General features: G+C 44.9%; 1 protein-coding gene across 4 annotated transcripts; it reads left to right on the forward strand.

The window, feature by feature from the left end:
• Positions 1-15,649: 15,649 nt before the first annotated feature.
• On the forward strand, positions 15,650-21,148 carry CD72 (CD72 molecule). 4 transcript variants are annotated; one of them, XM_060199215.1, is made up of 9 exons: positions 15,650-15,916; positions 16,037-16,141; positions 16,681-16,752; positions 17,483-17,572; positions 17,896-18,231; positions 18,590-18,789; positions 19,992-20,110; positions 20,564-20,719; positions 21,010-21,148. In XM_060199215.1, the coding sequence occupies exons 1-8, from the start codon at positions 15,835-15,837 to the stop codon at positions 20,712-20,714; spliced, it is 1,155 nt and encodes a 384-aa protein (XP_060055198.1). In that variant the 5' UTR covers positions 15,650-15,834; the 3' UTR covers positions 20,715-20,719; positions 21,010-21,148. The 4 variants fall into 4 exon arrangements, with proteins under 4 accessions (XP_060055198.1, XP_060055199.1, XP_060055201.1 ...); XM_060199216.1 differs by lacking the exon at positions 20,564-20,719 and having other exon boundaries at positions 21,010-21,137; XM_060199218.1 differs by lacking the exons at positions 18,590-18,789; positions 20,564-20,719; positions 21,010-21,148.
• The last annotated feature ends 18 nt before the right edge of the window (positions 21,149-21,166 follow it).

The raw sequence follows: 21,166 nt of genomic DNA on the forward strand, positions 1-21,166 counted from the left end.
TATATACAAATTTACTTGGCCATCTAATGTGGAAATATGTTCAAATTCAACAGAAATCAGAAATATACAACTTAAAGTAAAGACTAGAGACTACTCGTGGTCCAGGAGGTGACACAGTGCATAAAGCATTGTACTCTCAAGCATGAGGTCCTGAGTTTAGTCCCCGGCAGCACATGTACCAGAGTGATGTCTGGTTCCTTCTCTCTCTCTTCCTATCTTTCTCATTACTAAATAAATAAGGCCCCACCTGCAGGGGAGTAGCTTCACAAGTGGTGAAGCAGGTGTGCAGGTGTCTGTCTTTCTCTTCCCCTCCTCTCTCCATTTCTCTCTGTCCTATCCAACAACAACAACATCAATAACAATAACAATAATAACTACTACAACAATAAAAACAGGGCAGCAAAAGGGAAAATAAATAAATATAAAATAAAATAAATAAGGACATCGGGCAGTAGCTCAGTGGGTTAAGTGCAGATGGCGCAAAGCCCAAGGACCGGCTTAAGGATCCCAGTTCGAGCCTCCGGCTCCCCACCTGCAGGGGGGTCGCTTCACAAGTGGTGAAGCAGGTCTGCAGGCATCTGTCTTTCTCTCCCCCATCTTCCTCTCCTTTCTCCATTTCTCTCTGTCCTAACAATGACATCAATAACAATAATAATAACTACAACAGTAAAAAACAAGGGCAACAAAATAAATAAATAAAATCTTAAAAAAAAAAAAAAGAAAAGCCAAGAGACTGCTTCACACTCATGGTAGAAAACAGACTCAGCGGCTGGGGAAATGGTCCAGCAAATTGGCAGAAGGTTCCGTTTGCATGGCTGAGGTCCTGGTTGGATCCCTGGAACCACGTGGACCAGAGAGCTGGTCTGGATGTTTTCTTTCATGTTTTTTCCTCTCATATATAAAAAACAAAATAAATCAAATAAAATCTAAAAAGAGGGGCCAGGTGATGGCTCACTAAATGCACATGCTGTAATCCTTAAGGACCCAGGTTTGAGTCCCTGGTCCCCTCCTACAGGGGGGGGGGGAAGCTTTGTGAGTGATGAAGCAGAGCTGCAGGGCTGACTGTCTCTTTTAAATTAAAAAAATATATTTTTTAAATATTTATTTTCCCGTTTGTTGCCCTTGTTGTTTTCCATTGTTGTAGTTATTGTTGTTATTGATGTCATTGTTAGGACAGAGAGAAATGGAGAGAGGAGGGGAAGAAAGAGAGGGGGAGAGAAAGATAGACACCTGCACACCTGCTTCAACGCCTGTGAAAGCGACCCCCCTCCAGGTGCGGAGCCGGGGCTCAAAACAGGATCCTTACGCTGGTCCTTGTGCTTTGTGCCACGTGCACTTAATCCGCTGCTCTACCGCCAGATTCCCTAAATTTTTTATTGTAGGATAGAGACAGAGAGAAATGGAGGGGGGAGAACGAGACAGAAAGGGAAAGAGACAGACACCTGCAGCCCTGCTTCACCAACTCGTGATGCTTCCCCTGCAGGTGGGGGCCAGGGGCTTGAACCTGTGTCCTTGAGCATTGTAATGTTAGCACTTAACCAGGAATGCCACCACCTGGCCCCTGATTTCTGACTGTCTCTAACCAATAAATAAATAAAAAGAGAAAGTGGGTTGAGACCCTTTTCATGTCACCATAGATCGTTTCCTCAGTTTATCCTCAGGGTTGGAATTGTCTCACACTTTGGAGTCCAGTCCAGCTGTTGGGCCTTGGCTTATGACCAAGAAAATAGCTCAGTCTGGTAGAGCACAGGACTTGATTGCTAGAGGTTTCCTGTTCAATCCCTGGTGTTGCATGTATTGGAGTGGGGTTCTGATGTTTCTTTCTCTCTCTCACGTGTAACTCTCTCATATGAAATACATAAATCAAAACTTAAAAAAGATAGTCTCAGTGACCCCTGCCAAATGATGCCTCCACTCTGAGTGTGTGAACCAGGAGGAGCCAGGCATGGCACACCCTGCTCCAAGGACAGACTCTGTGCTCATAATTCTCCTCCTCTCCCCCTTCCTCCTTTTTTTCCACCTAGTCATTGCCAGGACTTCACTGCTCTGCAATTGCTTTCTTCCAGAAAGAGTCAGAGACAGAGAGACAGAGGAATAGAGAGGAAAAAACACTACACCAAACTTTCTCCCATGGCTATTGGGGTCAGGTTTGAACTCTGGGAAAAGCTGACACTGTCTCAGGAGAATTCTCTTGCTGGTTTTCATTTAGTTTTGAGAAAGAAAATTTGTCTAAGTTCACATCTGCCCTGACTCCAGGCCCAGCCATCTTATAAACCATTGGCTGGTGTCTGGACTGGTCAGCTTTGAGTCAGTTGACTATGTCAGTCATTTGATGCTAGAGAGATTAGGGAGAACATAACACACGTTTTAGGGATATAAATCTGCCTTATAAATAAGCTTTTTTCACCTTAAGAGGGGATAGATATAGGTGTGATTGGTAAGTGTGTGATATATTTGGTAAAGGAACTGCAGTCCTAGGAGCAGCCTCTTAGCACAAGTCCTCCTATTCATGCAATTACTTTAAGATAAGTTTGTTTTTGTTCTTTTTTACAGAGCACTACTCAGATCTGGCTTATGGTGGTTTGCAGGATGGAACCTGGGACCTGAGAGCCTCCAGCATGAGAGTCTTCTGCATAACCATTATGTGATTTCCCCAGCCCAGTTTATAGTAACTTTACAGCCTTCCGGAGCACAGACCCCCAAAGTATAAACTAAGTGGGTGGGACCCACTAAAATCCCTTCGAGCACCAAAATGTCTGCCAATTGCCTCTCCCCTCAAACTTTTATATATGAACTATTGTTACATCAGGACTCCCTGCCCCCTTATGCTTATGTAATTTATTTTTCTGAACCCCAAATTTCATGTTTTCAATAAACACTGCCTTCTTTTTAAACATTTTATTTATTTTAAAATTAAATTTTTTTATTATACTTAATTATTGGATAGAGACAGCCAGAAATCAAGAGGGTGATAGAGAGGGAGAGAGAAAGAGAGACACCTGCAGCCCTACTTCACCGCTCGCAAAGCTTTCCTCCTGCTGGTAGAGACCGGGGCTTAAACCTGGGTCCTTGCGCATTGTAATATGTGTGCTCAACCAGGTGCACCACCACCCGGCCCCCATTTTATTTATTATTAAAAGAAAAGAACAGAAGCAAGTAAACTCTAAGACTGTGAGAACTATGGTGGTTATCATCAGGAGGATGAGGGCACAGAACTTTGATGGTGGGTTTAGTGTGGAACTAGGCCCTGTAGTCTAACAATCTTGTAAACCACTATTAATCACAAACACAAAAAATGGCTTGGAAAAATTCTTCACTATTATTTTACCAGAGCACTACTCAGCATTGGCTTGTAGTGGTGCCAGGGACTGAACCTGGGACCTTGGAGCTCAGGCGTGAGAGCCTTTTGCATAACTACTGTGCTACCTCCCTGACCCAAACACCAGCTGTTATTTATCATTTTGACATTTCATTCTGTGGTTTGGGAGTCCTTCTTCTGCCCAGCTGCAGTGTGCGTCTTTTTGTTTGCCTTTCAGTGTGTTTGTTTTTCTTTTCAACCCTCTATCATCAGCACGTAGGGGTGTTTTCTGCGTGTTACCACCTAAGGCAGGAGAGGCATGGGGCAGTCGCTGGACAACTACTAGGACCCTCCAGTGATCAAACGGCTGCAACTGCCCTTGCTAATGCTAGCAGGTGGCCCACACCTCTGCCTCCTGGTTCTGAAGCCATTTTGAAAGACTTTCAGCATACTTTTGCTAATTTCCTTTTTCTTTCCTTTTCCTTTCTCTTTTCTCTCTTCTCTCTCTCTCTCCCTCTCCTCTCCTCTCCTCTCCTCCTTCTTGTCTCTTCTTTTACTACAGCACTGCTCAGCTCTGGTTTATGGTGGTGCTAGGAATTGAGTCTGGGACTTGAGAGCCTCAGGCATGAACTTTTTACATAACTATGATGCTGTTTCTCCAGCTAAAATTACCACATATTATATCTCCAGAACTCACACCCTTGATTAATATCAGACATCATTTAGACTATTTCATATCTTAAGTAGCAAATTATGACTTGCCCACAGTCCCCCACTGTGGTGGGGCTGGCTTCTGCATCCATAATACCATGTTCTTTCCATTACATCATGTTCTCTCCGCAGGTCAGGAAATTTACTATTGCTGCTCTGACAAATTACCACAAAACTCAGTGGCTTGAACATATGAATTTCTTATCTTGTGGTTCTGTTAGTCAGTGTCTGACACAGGTTTGACTGGACTAAAGTCAAAGCATCAGGCAGGGTTGGAAAATCAGTTTCCTTGCCTTTTCCAGGCGCTTGTATTCTTTTTTCTTTTTCTTTTTCTAGGACCTCTGATATGACTTCCGAAATCCTCTTTCTTTTTTTCTATTTTTATTTGTAATTAATAGTGGGTTACAAGATTGAAAGATTACAATATAATCTTATACACCACAAAGTCCTGTGTCCTCACCCTCCTACCTCCCAAGATAACTATCATAGTTTTCACAAAGTCTTTTATTTATTTATTTATTTATTTATTTTTTACCAGAGCACTGATCAGCTCTGGTTTATGGTGGTCCAGGGGATTGAACCTGGGACTTTGGAGCCTCAGGCTTGACAGTCTGTTTGCATAATCATTATGCTATCTACCCCTGCCCACAAAGTCTTAGAACTTGATTTCTCCTCCTCCTCCTTCTCCCTTCTCTTCTTTCTTTTTTTCCAAGGTCATTTGTATCTGTTCTCTAGATTCCACATACGAGTGCAGCCATCTTGTAGTTCTTTCATCTTCTTTTTAAAAAATTTTTTAAATATTTATTTATTTCCCCTTTTGTTGCCCTTGTTTTGTATTGTTCTTATAGTTATTATTGTTGTTGTTATTGATGTCATCATTGTTAGGATAGAGAGAAATGGAGAGAGGAGGGGAAGACAGAGAGGGGGAGAGAAAGATAGACACCTGCAGATCTGCTTCACTGCCTATGAAGCGACTCCCCTGCAGGTGGGGAGCCGGGGGCTCGAACTGGGATCCTTATGGGATCCTTATGCCGGTCCTTGTGATTTGCACCACCTACACTACCGCCACGCTCCCGTCTTTCATCTTCTTTAGTTATTTCTCTAAGCATAAATACCTCTAGTTCTTCCAGTTCTGAACTGCTTCTTCATAGGTAGATAGATCGATAGATAGAGGTATACCACAGCACTGGAGTTTCCTCCAGTGCAGAGCACCTCTCATGTGGTGCTACGGGGTTGAATCTGGGCTTCTTGCATGGCAAGAGTCCTACCTACCTGTGAGCTATATCTCCAGTCTCTGCTGCCTGCCGTTCTGAGCTCTGAGTCCTTTTGAGTTAACCCAAAGGGTTTTTTTTTGTTGTTGTTGTTTGGTAATTAAAATGAGGGTTGTCTGACTTGGATTACATATCTTGTCAGTATGCCTCTTAGCCAGTTTTTTCTTTCTTTTTTTCTTTTTTTTTTTTTGGTGAGGAGTGACAATAATGTTAGAGAGAATGGTGTTCTCTTCTCCAGGTCCTTAACTTGAAATTCCTTCATGTAAAGACAGGTTCTGAGGATTAGTGCATGTCAACATTTCAGAGAAGACCACCAGTCTGTTCACCACATCCTGTTCATAGATGGGGGCCTCCTGGAGCCAGCTCACTAAGGCAATGAAGACTGACAGGACTTGGCTTTCAGAGTCTCAAGACTTCATAATGTTGGCTGGACAAGCCCTCTCCCCACAGAACAAATTCCTCCCAGATGCTCTCATAGTTGGGCTCCCTACTCGTGTCTACCTTTATACTCATTCCCTGTAGCAAGCCGTGGAGAGGATGGAAGAGGACAAGAACCAGGGTTTGGGGCTGGCTCTCTTGGATTGCAGATGACACTACGGTCCAGGAAAAGCTGAAATACACAGCACTGGCCCTTTAGCTCTCAAAAGCCACCCAATGTTCCTGGCACTTGGGCAGGTGAGGTTCAGCCTTGCCTTAGAGCTATCTCCTGATACCCAGCTTGGAAAGGGCATGTGAATATCAACACTGCAAAGGCCGCACATGACACAGGTAATACAAGTGGGGAAGGAGAAGGCTACTGTTTCCATACTATGTTAGCAAAAGAAGACAGAGGGAATGTAGAATGTCATAAAGAGATATGTAACTACCACCAGACAACTTAGGAGGAAGGGAATATAGGACAGGCCTGCTTTAGAGATCGGAGGCATCATGGATGTGCAGGCTGGCTCACTTCAGGTCCATTTGAAGCTTCTCCAAAGGTCAAGTGGAATGCTCACTGGTTTATTATTTATTGCCCTAACCACAGCACTGTTCAGCCTGGGCTTCTGGTGGTGTAAGGAATTGAACCTGGGCCTTTGGAACATTAGGCATGAAAATCTTTTTGCATAACCATTACCATATCTTCCCTGCCCTTTACATTTTTTAAAATGTTATTTATTGAAGAGAGAGAATGAGAACCAGACCTTCTTAGCACACATGTGATGTTTGGGGCTCAAAGACCAGACACTTTAAATCCAAAGCTCTGAGTCATCTCCCAGACTACTTCTAAAAAAAGTTATTCATTTATTAATGTGTGTGTGTGTGTGTGTGTGTGTGTGTGTGTGTGAGAGAGAGAGAGAGAGAGAGAGAGAGAGAGAGAGAGAGAGGATACCAGAGCATTACTCTGGCACATGTGATAATGGGATTTGAACTTAGGATGCCAGGCCCACAGATCAGAGGCTCTACCTTCTGGGCCACCGCCCAGGCTGCTATTGATTCTATTTTCGGAGTGCCTGTTGGAATCTTGGTTTTGGCATTTTACCGGGCACCCAGGCCCAGCTCACTTGCATCTGAGTTCTGAAAACTGGGACATTACCGTTTATAGAATTTCTGCAAGTGTCCTGCAGCTGATTTACACACATGCTGCCCACACACCCACCCCCTGTACACCACAGACACACACACCCTGACTGCCCCTACTCACCCCTGTGCCAGCTGCTCCGTGCACTCCCTGGAGGCCCCAAGGGAGTCACTCACACCCCACCTTAAGTATCTGGGGGAGGCCTTGACAGAGTGCTTGGGGGAGGCTGTTGGAAATTTTAATCGAGTAGAGACAGTTAACAGCTGCAGGGACACCTTAGGAAGCAGTGAACCTTAAAAAGGAACTGTTTGTAGGCTGTGTCCCCATGATCTTTTCAGACTTTTTTGAAAATGGCCCGTCATTCCCTAGTGTGGAAAAAATAACCGCTGAAGCCCACAATCTGAAGCCCACAAGGTCCTCCCTGCTTACACTTACAGCCCAGAACACCGCCAAGAACTGGGGAGTGCCTGCGGGCCACATGCTCACACACCAGCCAAGTGGCAGTAGCTGAAGTGGGTGCGTTTTCTGGAGGGCTGGGTGACACCATGGGGCATATCACATGTTGGGCAAACCTGAAGACCCATTGAAAAGCCCTCCACACACCGCTAACTGCATAAGCTGTTAGCCTGCGGTGAGGACCACTTTTCCCTTCCTCCTCGGGCCCCAGCTGCAGCAGGGGCATGGGGCTCTGTGGGGGCTGGTGTTACCCACTTTTCAGTGGGGCTTTCTCACTTCCAAACCTTATCTTGGCCCTGCCTCTTCTCACATCAATAACTGGTCCTTTTGTGGTTCAGATTTCTGATAAGCAAAAAAAACACCCCCCACCCCAGCACCACCACACATTAGAGTAGCGTTTATGCTAATGCTCACTTGCCTCTATTCCCCTCCTCTCTCCCCCTCCTGCTATCACTGAGGGACTATAGCCCCCTAGTCTTTCCCTGTACATTCCCCATTGTCCTCCAGGCTGCTGTTGCCAGGGTCAATGTTTAGATGTTTCAAAGGAAGGATTTTACCGAGGAGGTAAAGAGAAACCAAAACCAAACCGAGAAAATATCAGATATCAAAACCTCAGTGGGTCTAGTCTTCAAGCTGGGCATCCGGCCCTGCTTTGTAGCTTTGCCTTCCCCTTATCTGAGAAGTTGCAGTCTCTCTTCCTTCCTTTCCTTCTTTTTCTTTCTCTCTTATTCTTTTTACCTTTTTCCTCTAGATTTATTTATTTATTCATGAGAGAAGTAGAGGAGGAGGAGGAGAGGGAACCAGAGCATCCTTCTGGCATATGTAGTGCTGGAGTGGAAGCTGTCTCCTTGGCCACACTCTAACACTTTTTTTTTTATAAATTTCTTAATTGGGGAATTAATGTTTTACATTCGAAAGTAAATATAATAGTTTGTACATGCATAACATTTCCCAGTTTTCCATATAACAATACAACCACCACTAGGTCCTCTGTCATCCTTTTCCAGGACATGTATTCTCCCCACCCACTCCCACCCCAGAGTCTTTTACTTTGGTGCAATACACCAATTCCATTTCAGGTTCTACTTGTGTTTTCTCTTCTGATCTTGTTTTTCAACTTCTGCCTGAGAGTGAGATCATCCCATACTCATCCTTCTGTTTCTGACCTATTTCACTTAACATGAATTTTTCGAGGTCCATCCAAGATCGGTTAAAAACGGTGAAGTCACCATTTTTTACAGCTGAGTAGTATTCCATTGCTCAGCCACTCATCTGTTGTTGGACACCTGGGTTGCTTCCAGGTTTTGGCTATTACAAATTGTGCTGCTAAGAAAATATGTGTACACAGATTTTTTTTTGGATGGGTGTGTTAGGTTCCTTAGGATATATCCCCAGGAGAGGAATTGCAGGATCATAGGGTAGGTCCATTTCTAGACTTTTGAGAGTTCTCCAGACTGTTCTTCACAGAGGTTGGACCAATTTACATTCCTACCAGCAGTGCAGGAGGGTTCCTTTGACCCCACAAACTCTCCAGCATTTGTTGCTGCTACCTTTTCTGATGTATAACATTCTCACAGGAGTGAAGTGGTATCTCATTGTTGTCTTTATTTGCATTACTCTGACAATCAAAGACTTGGAGCATTTTTTTTCATGTGTTTCTCAGCCTTTTGGATCTCTTCTGTGGTGAATATTTTGTTCATGTCCTCTCCCTATTTTTGGATGGGGTCATTTGTTTTCTTGTTGTTGAGTTTGGCAAGCTCTTTATATATTCTGGTTATTAGCCTCTTGTCTGATGTATGGCATGTAAAGATCTTCTCCCATTCTGTGAGGGGTCTCTTGGTTTGGGTAGTGGTTTCTTTTGCTGTGAAGAAGCTTTTTGATTTGATGTAGTTCCGTAGGTTTATACTTGCCTTAATCTTCTTTGTAGGATTCATTTCATTGAAGATGTCTTTAAAATTTATGCAGAAAAGAGTTCTGCCAATATTTTCCTCTAAGTATCTGATAGTTTCTGGTCTAACATCCAAGTCCTTGATCCACTTGGAATTTACTTTTGTATTTGGTGAAATACAGTGGTTCAGTTTCATTCTTCTGCATGTTTCAACCCACTGTTTCTAACACCATTTGTTGAAGAGACTCTGCTTTCCCCATTTAATAGTCTGGGCACCTTTGTCAAAGATTAGAGGTCCATATGTGTGGGGCTTATGTCTGAGCTCTCAATTCTATTCCACTGGTCAGTGTGTCTATTCATGTTCCAGTACCAAGCAGTTTTGATGACAATGGCCCTATAGTCCAATTTGAGGTCTGGGAGTGTGATGCCTCCGGTTCTGTTCTTTCTTCTCAAGATTGTTTTGGCAAATCTAGGTCTTTTCTTGTTCCAGATAAACATTTATAGCATTTGTTCTATTCTCCTAAAAATGTGGTTGGGATTTTGATGGGGATAGGATTAAATTTGTATATGCTCTGGGTAGTATATTCATTTTGATAATGTTAATTCTGCCAACCCATGAACATGGAATATCTTTCCACTTCTTTGTGTCTTTTTCAATTTCTTTGAGTAGTGACTCATAGTTTTTAGTATACAGTCTTTCACTTCATTGGTTAGATTTACTCCTAGATATTTTATTGTCTTTGTTGCTATAGTAAAAGGAATTGATTTCTGGATTTCAATTTCTTCTAACTTAGTGTTTGCATAGAGGAATGCCACTGACTTTTGAATGTTAATTTTATAGCCTGACACCTTACTGTATTGCCTGATGATTTCCAAAAGCTTCTTGCTGGATTCCTTAGGTTTTTCCATGTATACTATCATGTCATCTGCAAATAAGGAGAGTTTGACTTCTTCTCTTCCAATCTGTATGCCTTTAATTCCTTGCTCCTGCCTGATTGCTATGGCAAGAACTTCCAACACTATGTTGAATAGTAATGGTGATAGTGGGCAGCCCTGTCTAGTACCTGATCTGAGTGGAAATGCTTCCAGTTTTTCACCATTGAGTATGATGTTGGCTGTAGGTTTGCTATATATAGACTCCACTATCTTGAGGAATTTTCCATCTATTCCCATTTTTGGTAGTGTTTTGATCATAAAGGGATGTTGTATTTTGTCAAAGGCTTTCTCTGCATCTATTGATATGACCATGTGGTTTTGGGTCTTGCTTTTGTTGATGTGATGGATCACATTGATTGACTTACGTATATTAAACCAATCTTGCATGCCTGGGATAAACCCCACTTGGTCATGATGAACAATCTTTTTGATATACTGCTGTATCTGGTTGGCTAGAATTTTGTTCAATATTTTCGCATCTATGTTCATCAGAGATATTGGTCTGTAGTTTTCTTTTTTGGTTGTGTCCCTGTCTGCTTTTGGTATCAGGGTGATGTTGGCTTCATAGAAGCTGGCAGGGAGTATTCCAGTGTCTTCAATCTTCTGGAAGACTTTTAAAAGTAGAGGTATTAGTTCTTCTTTGAAGGTTTTGTAGAATTCATTTATAAAACCATCTGATCCAGGACTTTTTTTGGGGGGGAGATTTTTGATAACTGTTTCAATTTCATTAGCTGTGATGGGCCTGTTCATGTTATCCACTTCCTCTTTACTTAGTTTTGGAAGTTGTTAGGTATATAGGAAATCATCCATTTCTTCCAGGTTCTCTAGCTTGGTGGCATGTAGTTGTTCATAGAAGCCTCATATGATATGTTGAATTTCTGCAGCGGCGTCTGTTGTGATATCTCCTCTTTCATTTACTATCCAAATTATTTGGGTCTTCTCCCTTTTTTGTTTTGTGAGTCTGGCTAAATGTTTGTCAATTTTGTTCACTCTTTCGAAGAACCAACATTTACTTTCGTTGATCTTTTCTATGGTTTTCCTATTCTCAATGTTATTTATTTCTGCCCTACCTTTAGTGATTTCTGTCCTTCTGGTTGCTTTAGGGTTCCTTTGTTCTTCTTCTTCTAGGTCTTTAAGATGTGCAATCAGCCTGTTTATTTGTGCTTTTTCTTGTTTCCTAATGTGTATTTGTATAGCTATGAACTTCCCTCTCAGCACTGCCTTAGCTGTGTCCCAAATATTTTGATAGCTTGTGTCTTCATTTTCACTGAACTCTCGAAACATTTTGATTTCTTCCTTCATTTCCTCTTTGACCCAGTATTTGTTAAATAGTGTACTGTTGAGCCTCCACATTTTGGGACTATTACTAATCTTTTGTTGATTGTTAAGTGTTAGTTGAATTCCACTGTGGTCTGAGAAGATGTTTGGGATGATTTCAATGCTCTTGAATTTGCTGATGCTGTCTTTGTGGCCTAACATATGGTCTATCATTGAGAAGGATCCATGTGGACTTGGGTAAAATGTGTATTCAAGTTTCTTGGGATGAATGACTCCGAAAATGTCCAATAGTTCTAGTTTATCTAGCTCCTCATTTAGCTCCCTCATATCTTTATTGATTTTCTGCCTGGATGATCTATCAAGTTGAGAGAGTGGGTTGTTGAAGTCTCCTACTATGACTGTGTTGCTATTAATATATTGCTGTAGCTCTTTCAGTAGATGTTTGATGCATTTAGATGGTTTCTCATTGGGTGCATAAATGTTAATAATTGTTAGGTCCTCTTGATTGACTGGTCCTCTGAGCATTAAGTAGTGCCCATCCCTATCTTTTTAAATTTTATTTATTTTATAGTCTATCATGTCAGATATGAGAATAGCTGTTCCTGCCCTTTCTTGTGAGCCATTAGCTTGTATGATAGTTTTCCATCCTTTCACTTTAAGTCTGTGTTTGTCTTGTTGAGGTAGGTGGGTTTCCTGTAGACAGCATATTATTGGGTTGTGTTTTCTGATCCATCTTCATACTCTTTGCCTTTTTATAGGTGAATTCGGGCAATTGACATTTACTGATATTAAAGATTGAAGAAAAAATTTTAAAATGTATTTCTTTATTGGGGAATTAATGATTTACATTCAACAGTAAATACAATAGTTTGTACATGCATAACATTCCCCAGTTTCCCATTTAACAATACAACCCCCACTATGTATTTAACAATACAACCCCCATTTATCATCCTTCATGGACCTTCCCCACCCACCCACCCCAGAGTCTTTTACTTGGGTGCAATACGCCAATTCCATTTCAGGTTCTACTTGTGTTTTCTTTTCTGATCTTGTTTTTCAACTTCTGCCTGAGAGAAAGATTGAAGAAATTTTAATGCCATTCTTGTAGAGTTTTAGAGTGTTCTGATGCATGGCATATTGATGGTGGTCTGACTGTTTATAGGAGACCTTTCAGAACTTCTTTCAGGGCAGGCTTGGTGATAGTTGATTCTTTCAACTGTTGCTTGTCTGAGAAGGTTTTTATGCCTCCTTCTAGTCTGAATGAGAGTCTAGCAGGTACAGTAGTCTTGGTTGAAAGCCTTTCTCATTGAGCACTTGATAGATATCTTTCCATTCTCTTCTGGCCTGTAGTGTTTGTGTGGAGAAGTCTGCTGTTAATCTTATGGGTTTTCCTCTGTAGGTGACTCTTTGTTTTTCTCTTGCAGCCTTCAGGATCCTTTCTTTATCCTTATTCTTTTCCATTCTAAATGTGATGTATCTTGGTGTCTTTACGTCTGGGTTAATTCTGTTTGGGACCCTCTGGGCTTCTTGAATCTTTATGTCTTTGATGTTGTCTAGACTAGAGAGGTTCTCAGCTATTATGACCTGAAGAATGCTTTCTTTCCTTCTCTCTCTTTCTTCCTCTGGTAAGCCAATAATGCGTATATTATTTCCTTTGAAGTCATCCCATAGGACTCTGTTGTTGTTTTCAGTATCTCTTAATCTCTTTTTGAGATCTCTTACTTCTTTTTTAGTTGTCTCTAATTTGTTCTCAATCTTGCTAATTCTGTCTTCAGCCTCATTGATTCTATTCTCTCTCCCCTCTACTGTTTTCTGGCGTTCATCTATTTTGTTACCCTGTTCTGATACTGTTTTAGCTTGTTCAGTTAGTTGTGTTCTTAGGTCAGCTATTTCAGCTTTCAGCTCTCTAATAACCTTGAGATAATTAGTGTTTTCTTCCAGAGTCTTATTTGTTGTTTCTGCATTTCTGATGACAGTTCTTTCAAACTCTTTACTCACTCCTGTGATTATTTCCTTAACTAGTGTTTGGATGTTGACCTCATTATTTTGTGCTTCAAACTTTGGGGGGCTTTTAGCTGGACTCTTGTCCTGGTTCATTTCTCCAATATCTCTTCTTGTTGGTTTAACCATTATATATAGTATGTAATGAGGTCCTTCTCTCAGGAATTTTCAAATTACTGATCACTCTTGCCTGGATTGACTTGTGTCTAAGTAAGGCAATTAAAAAGTTCACAGTTGTTTCAATATTATTTTAATCCCTGAGTTGGGATTAATGGCTTAAAAGCCTCTTTTGTTCTTTTTCTTCCCTGTAGGCTAGGGGAACCTGAGGGCTTTTAAACTCTAAGTAGGCTTCTATGCTTAATCACTGACTCCTGACCAAGAGATAAAGAAAGGTGGGGCAGAGATAATCCAGTGGTTATACAAAGAGATTCTCACAGCCCCACCGATAGTCTATCAAGGTGTAGATCTTCTCCTGAGTTTCCTGGTTAGTTCTCTGTCCCCTGGTGTCAGCACAGGGCCTCCCCACTGCTGCTCCAGATTCTGAGGGCAGTAGCAATGGAGACTCACAGTTGGATTTGGTGAGTCTTAACGGAGTCCTCTCCTCTCTTCAGCCATCTTTTGTTGGTGAAACAGACTGGCGGTGGTGTCTCAACTGGTAAAGTGGTAAGCTGCTGGACTGTTATCAGCCACGTAATCTCTCCCTAGGCTCCTCTCTGTCCATGAGCTACACATGTTTGCACTCACTGGTCATTTGGTGGGTTCCTGAGTTTGTTCTAGTCCTGTCTGGTCGCCGTCCCAGGTTGTCTTGACACTTTTTTTTCTTCCTTTTTATTTGATGGGACAGAGACAAATGGAAAGAGAGAGGGGGATAGAGAAGGAAAATGAATTACACCAGCAGCACTGTTTTGTTGCTCATGAAGTTTTCTCCCTGCAAATAGGAATGGGTGTGTATGTGTGTGGGGGGGTGTTGAGCCCAGGTCCTTTCAAATAGTAAAGTGCACACTCAACCAGCTGCACCACTGCCTGGTTCTCCTGGAGTGCTTCTTAATCTCTATGCAAGTTGCCCCCTACACACACACACACATTCTAGGGTTGTGTGAATGCAGGTGTTTCTAGAAGTGCATATCAGGCACTAGAAGGTCCATGCCAAAACTCAACTTGCTGGGTCTAGTTCAGATCTCAGGAATCAGGACTCGAATGCTGTGCCTCTGGTTAGAGCGGATGAGATGAGGAAGGTGAATCTGGCCACAGGTGTAACCGGCAGGGTATTGAGAGTGTTAGGGACCAGGGAAAAGCTGTGAAGAGGGAGTCTGGGTATTGACAAGGGACAGGTACTATGTCTCAGGTCCTTTACACCCCCACCAAAGGACTGTCTCATTTCCAGGAAAGGCTCCAATGTGAAAAAGAACCTTTCTGCTTGGACTCCCAGGCAGCACTGTGAGGCTACAGCAGCTGTGAGGCTGTATTTATCCTGAATGCCGATGGGAAGATAAAACCAAGGGGTCCCTTTCTAGGAGCCTAAACTTTCTGGGGACTTCAGGATGATGACAACTTACGGCTCCCAACACTAGGCTCCTCAGTTGCACAGGGAGGGTGAAGCTCTGCCCTGAAGCTGTGGTCAGGGCCATCTTGCAGGGTCAGCTGGGAACAGAAGAGCTCTGACTAGGGGGTCGAGAAGCTGGCACAGTTGGTGGGCACTAGACTTTCATATTTGTGCACAGGCCCTAGATTCAATCCATAAGCCAGAATTGAGGTGTCCTTCTGAACCCCCAATCCTCTTTCTCTCTTCATCAAAATCAAAGTGGTGGGTGACCACTGGGTGGAGCGGACGGACCTATAGGTACGAGAGTCTTTTTGCATAAATTACTACTGTGCTGTGTCTCCAGTTCAGTTCTATTGTATCTTTGCCTCTCTTCTCTCTTTCTCTCTCAAAGCTGGTCTGGAGTGGTGGAGCCCCAGCGGTGGTGCCAGAAGTAAACAAACAAAAATCCCTAAAACATACAACAAAACCATGGACAGAGCAGTCAGGGCTGAGCTGGGATAAACCAAAGCAGGAGAGCCAGCATTTGGACTTTTATAGCTCCCTACTTCCTGCATCCCAGTGGGCCTGGGATGTATGAAGGTAGGAACAGAGGTAGGTCACAGGGACAGGCAGGGCTCCTTGAGCAGTGTGGATGTGACATGCGCAGCCTAGACTTCAGTTTCCTCTCCTTGACTCTACAGTGGGGGCTTAAGGAACTCATTTGCTTCACTGCCTCCATCTGTCTGACGTTCGCTCACACCTTCCTCTTTTATGTCTAGAATTTACAGAGAGCAGAGCATTCAGCTCCGGAGTAGCTCACAGGGCAGCACAGTGGGCGCAAAGGGACAGGGGGGACAGTGAAGAGGCTGGAGGAAAGGGGGCGCCCAGGTGGGGGGTAAGGTGCTGAGGGCCATGGCTGAGGCCATCACCTATGCAGACCTGAGGTTTGTGAAGGCTCCCCTGAAGAAGGCCGTGTCCATCCGGCTGGGACCAGGTAAGGGGCGGGGAGGCATCTTCTTCACGGGGCATCCCATCCCTGTCCTGTCCTCCTTGGGGACCCTCATCCCCACTCCACATACCTCTTCCTCACTCTCCTTTGCTCTTTCCTCATCAGGCGATGTTGATGAAGATGGGGAGCTCACTTATGAGAACGTACAGGTGCCCTCAGCCCCCGGGGGCCTCCCAAACTCAGCCGCCTCTGGACTAGAGGACAAAGCAGGTCTGGAGAGGCCCGGGGACGTGGGGGGGGGGACCGCGACCTGGAGAGTCCATAGTTTGGGGGAGCAGAATACTCACGGGGGAACGGAAGGTGGGGTCTTAGGGAAGAGAAGGGTAAATGGCAGCAGGGGAGACCTAAGTTCTGGGGAGCAGGACGTGGGGGTGTAGAGGGGACACTCGCCTACTGCTCCCGGGAGGGGCTAGCAGGGCCCTGCGGGGGGGGGGGGGAAGAGGTTAGGAGGAGAAGGGGAGTCGGGGAGAGAGGGGAAGACTCTCCCGGGAAGGGAGCAGAAGGAGGACTCTCCCGGGAAGAGGGCTGGGACAGGCACAAAGGGGAGTCCAGAGGACCAGGAGGGTGAGAAGTGGAGGGCAGGGCAAAGGACGGGGTAGGACCCCGATGGGGCACGCGAGCATCCCGGAGGAGATGAGGAACGACACTAGGGGTGTCGCAAGGCAATCGTGGGGAGGCGTCATCCGCACGGCCAGAGGCTTTTCCTGGGGCTTCCCGTCCTTAGCCAGCACTCTGCTCCCTCCCCACAGGGGCTGTGTGCGAGCAGCCAACCACGTCCTGGAGATTCGTGACGTCACCAGCTGCCAGGCAGATTCTCCGCTGTGAGTCCCGGGCCTCCAGTCCTACTGGGCCCGGTGCCTCGGGTTCGAGACCCCTTCCACCTCCCGGGGTGACCGCCCTCCCCGGATCGGGTTTTGCTGGCCCCGTCTCTGCACCTGCCACCTCTATCTGCTGTCTAGGTCTTCCCTAAATGTGGACCCAGATCCTCCCACCACTCCCCCCCCCCCCGATTTTTAATTTTATTTAAAAGTTTTAAAATACTTATTTATTCCCTCTTGTTGCCCTTGTTGTAGTTTTTATTGTTGCTGTTATTGATGTCATTGTTGTTGATATTGTTCTTGGATAGGACAGAGAGAAACGGAGAGAGGAGGGGAAGACAGTGAAGGGGGAGAGACACCTACAGACCTGCTTCACTGCCTGTGAAGCGACTCTCCTGCATGTGGGGAGCCAGGGGCTCGAACCGGGATCCTTATGCTGGTCTTTGCACTTTGCGCCAGGTGCGCTTAACCGGCTGCTCTACCGTCCAACTCCCCCTCCCCCCCAAATTTATATGCCCCTCTTCCCCTCTCCGCTGAGAATTTGCTTCCATTCTAAGGAATAGTGATAACCAGGTCCTTATTATCAACACCTTCCTTCCGCTACCTGTAGAAACTCACTAACTGAAAACACTACACCAAGTCATCTGAGTGGTGCTCTTATCTTTCTCATGACCCCCCCTTACCCCACGTGTAAGTTTTCCTGGGGCTCACCGTGCCCTCCTCTCCCCCCAAGGCCATGCATCCCGCACGCAGTACTTCATTCTGAGTCTGCTCCTCACGTGCCTGCTCTTAGGGGTGGCCTCCATCTGCCTGGGAGTTCGCTGTGAGTATGGTTGCCCCCACATTTCCCCGTTACCCCCAAACAAGTCTCCCCTGCGTTCCTCAGCGGATTTCCTTCTCCAGTGGATCCCAGACTCAGGGCCATCACGCCCATAGCTTGCTGTCTGGTTTCTTTCCAGCTAGGTCTTTTTTAGAGTTCCATGTCTTCCTAAATTGTCCTAACCTAATGCAGTGCCTCCTTAAGCCTCAGTTCACCTTGCTTTGCACTAAGTTGCAAGAAGCAGGAAAAGCAGCTTCTTGATGCCGAAGTCTGGCGTCACCAGGTCCTGGCTGAAGAAGGTGCCCCCTTACTCTCTGACCAAACAGATCTGCAGGTGTCTGAGCAGCTCCAGCAGAAAAGCAGGGTTCTGGAAGCCACTGACAGCAGCCTGAAGCAGCAGCTCAGCCTAAAGATAAGGCAGCTGGGACAGATGGAAGAGGATCTGCAGGGGGCCAGGAGGGAACTGGCCCACAGCCAGGAATCACTAGGGGAGGAAGAGAAGGCTTTACAGGCCACTAAAGAGGAGCTACAAGAATGCAGGTCTGACAGGGAGAAGACAAAGGAGGCCCTGCAACGTGAAGAGCAGCAGAAGATGAATCTGGATCAGAGGCTGAGAGAAACACAGTCCACGCTGAAACCCTTCTTCACATGCACCTCCCCAGGTATCTTCTCTGGGAGAGGAGATGGGAGGGTCTGCTGTACAGAGGGACTGAAGCCAAGTACACACTCATGGTAGGAGTTGATCTCTCTCTGCCTTTCCTTTCCTCCTTCTCCTCTTCCTCCTCTTTTTTCTTCTCCGTCTCCTCTTCCTCTTCCTCCTTCTCCTTTCTCTCTCTAGCAGGGCATTGCTCAGCTTTTGCTTGTGGTGCTAGGGACTAAACATGGGACCTCAGAGCCTCAGACATGAAATATTTTTGCATAACCCCTTCCCTATTTTATCTTTCTACCATTTAGCTTTTGACTAGTCAAGAAAGAGAATAAAGCAGGGTAATGGTTGACATGAGCTGTCTTGGCTAACAGGGAAAAGGATGGTGTGGTTTAATGGATTTAGAGAGAACATGTCCAGCACTTTAGACACCTGCTGTCCTGTGGGATGGATACTGAATGAGAGGAGTTGCTTTTACTTCTCACCTACCAAGAAAAATTGGGAGAGCAGCCGCAACCACTGTAAATTTCTATCCTCTGATCTGGCCACATTTCATGGAAACTCTGAGTATAATGTAAGTATACTGATTCACAGACTGCATTGGGTACTGTCAAGGTACTTACATCAAGTCTAGAGTGGCAGTGCACACATGGCACAAATGCTGCTCGTAGCAGATATCCTTTCTCTTTTTAAAAGACTTTTATTAATGAGAAAGATAGGAGAGCGTGAAAGAATCAGACATCACTCCAGTACGTGTGTTGCCAGGGATTGAACTCAGGACCTCATGCTTGAGTCCAGTGCTTTATCCACTGTGCCACCATCTGGCCCCGCAAGCATTCTTTCTCTATGCAACTTCTCTCAGCAGTGCTCCAGGAAGTCTCTATTAACTTCTTAGAGTTGGTTTATTTTTTTTGTTGCCCTTGTTGTCATTATTGTTAGTTGCCATCGATGATGTTGTTGTTGGATAGGACAGAGAGAAATCGAGAGAGGAAGGGAGACAGAGAGGGGGAGAGAACGACAGACACCTGCAGACTTGCTTCACTGCTTGTGAAGTGACCACCCTTTAGGTGGGGAACCAGGGCTTGAACTGAGATCCATACCCCAGTCCTTGCACTTTGTGCCATGTGTGCTTAACCCGCTGTGCTACCACCGACCCCCAGAGTTGGTTTATTTTCACTTTGACTTGTTTCTACTCTCAGCTTTCTAGTTATCTCTGAGTTTGCTTAGTAGGTTCTTTTGCTTTCATGACCTCTCAAGTGAAGAGGTTCCATGCCAGGTGAGCAAGATACAGGGACTGGTTCCTTGTGACTGCCAACAGCCTACAGAATGATTCTTCTATAAAGACACTCACCCATCTGGGAGCGGGACCGAAGGGTAGATTTGCACTTGCAGGGTGGTGGCACTTGGATATAGGGATAAGTCACTGATGAGCTGAAGTCATGCACCAAATATGGCAGTCCTCTTGTCAATGTTCAGAGGCCTCCTTAGAGCATTCATTCTCTCCCACTGGTCTAGGCCCCCTTTCACCCCGTCCCCACAACACACACTACTTCTCTTCCTTTAGTTTTCCCCCCTTCCTTTTGGTGGTAGAAGCAGAGAGAAACTGAGAGGGAGACATACTTGCAGCACTTCTCCATCACTCATGAAGCTTCCCCCACCCCTGCAGGGCCCTGCACATTGTTACATACATGCTCAACCAGGCACGACACTGCTTGCTCCCCACACACTATTTCTTATCACTCAACATGCCTCTGGTTTCTCTGCATCTCTTCTCAGGCTAATGAAGCTGTATTAGATGAATTATTACAAAGTGTTAAAGATACTTCATATTGGATTGGCCTTAAACAAAATGGGTACTGGAAGTGGATTGATGGTGCCAGGTACTCCAACTTTGGGTAAGTTTGTTAGGATCCTTGGGCATTCCTCAACATGTAATGCCTTCATAGACATAAGACTTCAGATCAGTTCAGTGATCACTATTCTTATTATTGATCTGAAGTTGGCTGTGGCTACATAAGCTCACAAATCAGTACTGTTAATTGCCAATGTATCCATTGCCTAAATTTGATTTTTTTTTTGGGGGGTGGGGGCTGGTGGAATAAGTTCACTTGCATAGAGTACTGCTTTGTCATGTGCACAACCCAGATATGAGCCCGGCCTCCACTGTGCTGAAGGAAGCTTCAGTGCTGTGATCTTTCCCTTCCCTCTCAACTTCTGTCTCTATACAAAATAAATACTTGAAAAAATAAAGTATGCCCAAACTTGATCTTAGACAGTTGGAGTGAGTTAGGTGAGAAGGGAAGATGGAATAGGAGGGACCCAAAGCTTATTCCAGTTCTATTTCACAGCTCTAGGTATAGCACAGGTGAAAAGTGTGGCAAGGCCACAAAAACAACGTATTGGTCATCAGTGAATGAAGGGGATTGCAAAGTTCCTCTCTTCTACATCTGTAAGATGCAAGCTTTTAGGTATCCAGATGGGGAGCACTCTTTGCACTGAGCTGGGTAAGTGTGAGGGATAGGACTTGAAAATTGGCAGCAAGGGAGGACTCAGAACAGGGGTCCAGTGCTCCCAAGAAAAATATGTTCCCAGACTAAGTCATGCCTCTAATTTCCCAAGGCTTGGTCTGAATTATACAAGGGGCTGGTCAGGGAGAGGGGTGGGAATGCCTAGAACTGAAGGGAGGCTGGTTACATGGCTGTCCAGGGAGCTAGGAGGGAGTTGGGTGAGCCAAATGAGGGTTCTTAGTGACAGTTAACTGTGGAGCTCCCTAGTGCTCACTGTACTCTTACAGGTGTCCAGGCCAACAACAGCCTGACCTGAAGCTCCTAAGATCACCTCACTGTCTGGACAATGGACACTCACGTGCTGATCCATCCCAACACTTGACCAGCCTGCTGCCTGCTTGAAATCCTGTACTGGACTGTGCCTGGGAAGAGGGTGAAGATGCC

This window comes from Erinaceus europaeus, chromosome 10, assembly GCF_950295315.1.
Source record: "Erinaceus europaeus chromosome 10, mEriEur2.1, whole genome shotgun sequence".
NCBI classification, from domain to species: Eukaryota; Metazoa; Chordata; class Mammalia; order Eulipotyphla; family Erinaceidae; genus Erinaceus; species Erinaceus europaeus.

Coding starts and splice junctions, on each gene's coding strand:
- CD72 (XM_060199215.1), top strand. CDS start 15,835: ATGGCTGAGGCCATCACCTATGCAGACCTGAGGTTTGTGAAGGCTCCC. Junction 15,917..16,036: donor GTCCATCCGGCTGGGACCAG/GTAAGGGGCGGG, acceptor TTTCCTCATCAG/GCGATGTTGATGAAGATGGG. Junction 18,232..18,589: donor CTTCACATGCACCTCCCCAG/GTATCTTCTCTG, acceptor CTTGGCTAACAG/GGAAAAGGATGGTGTGGTTT.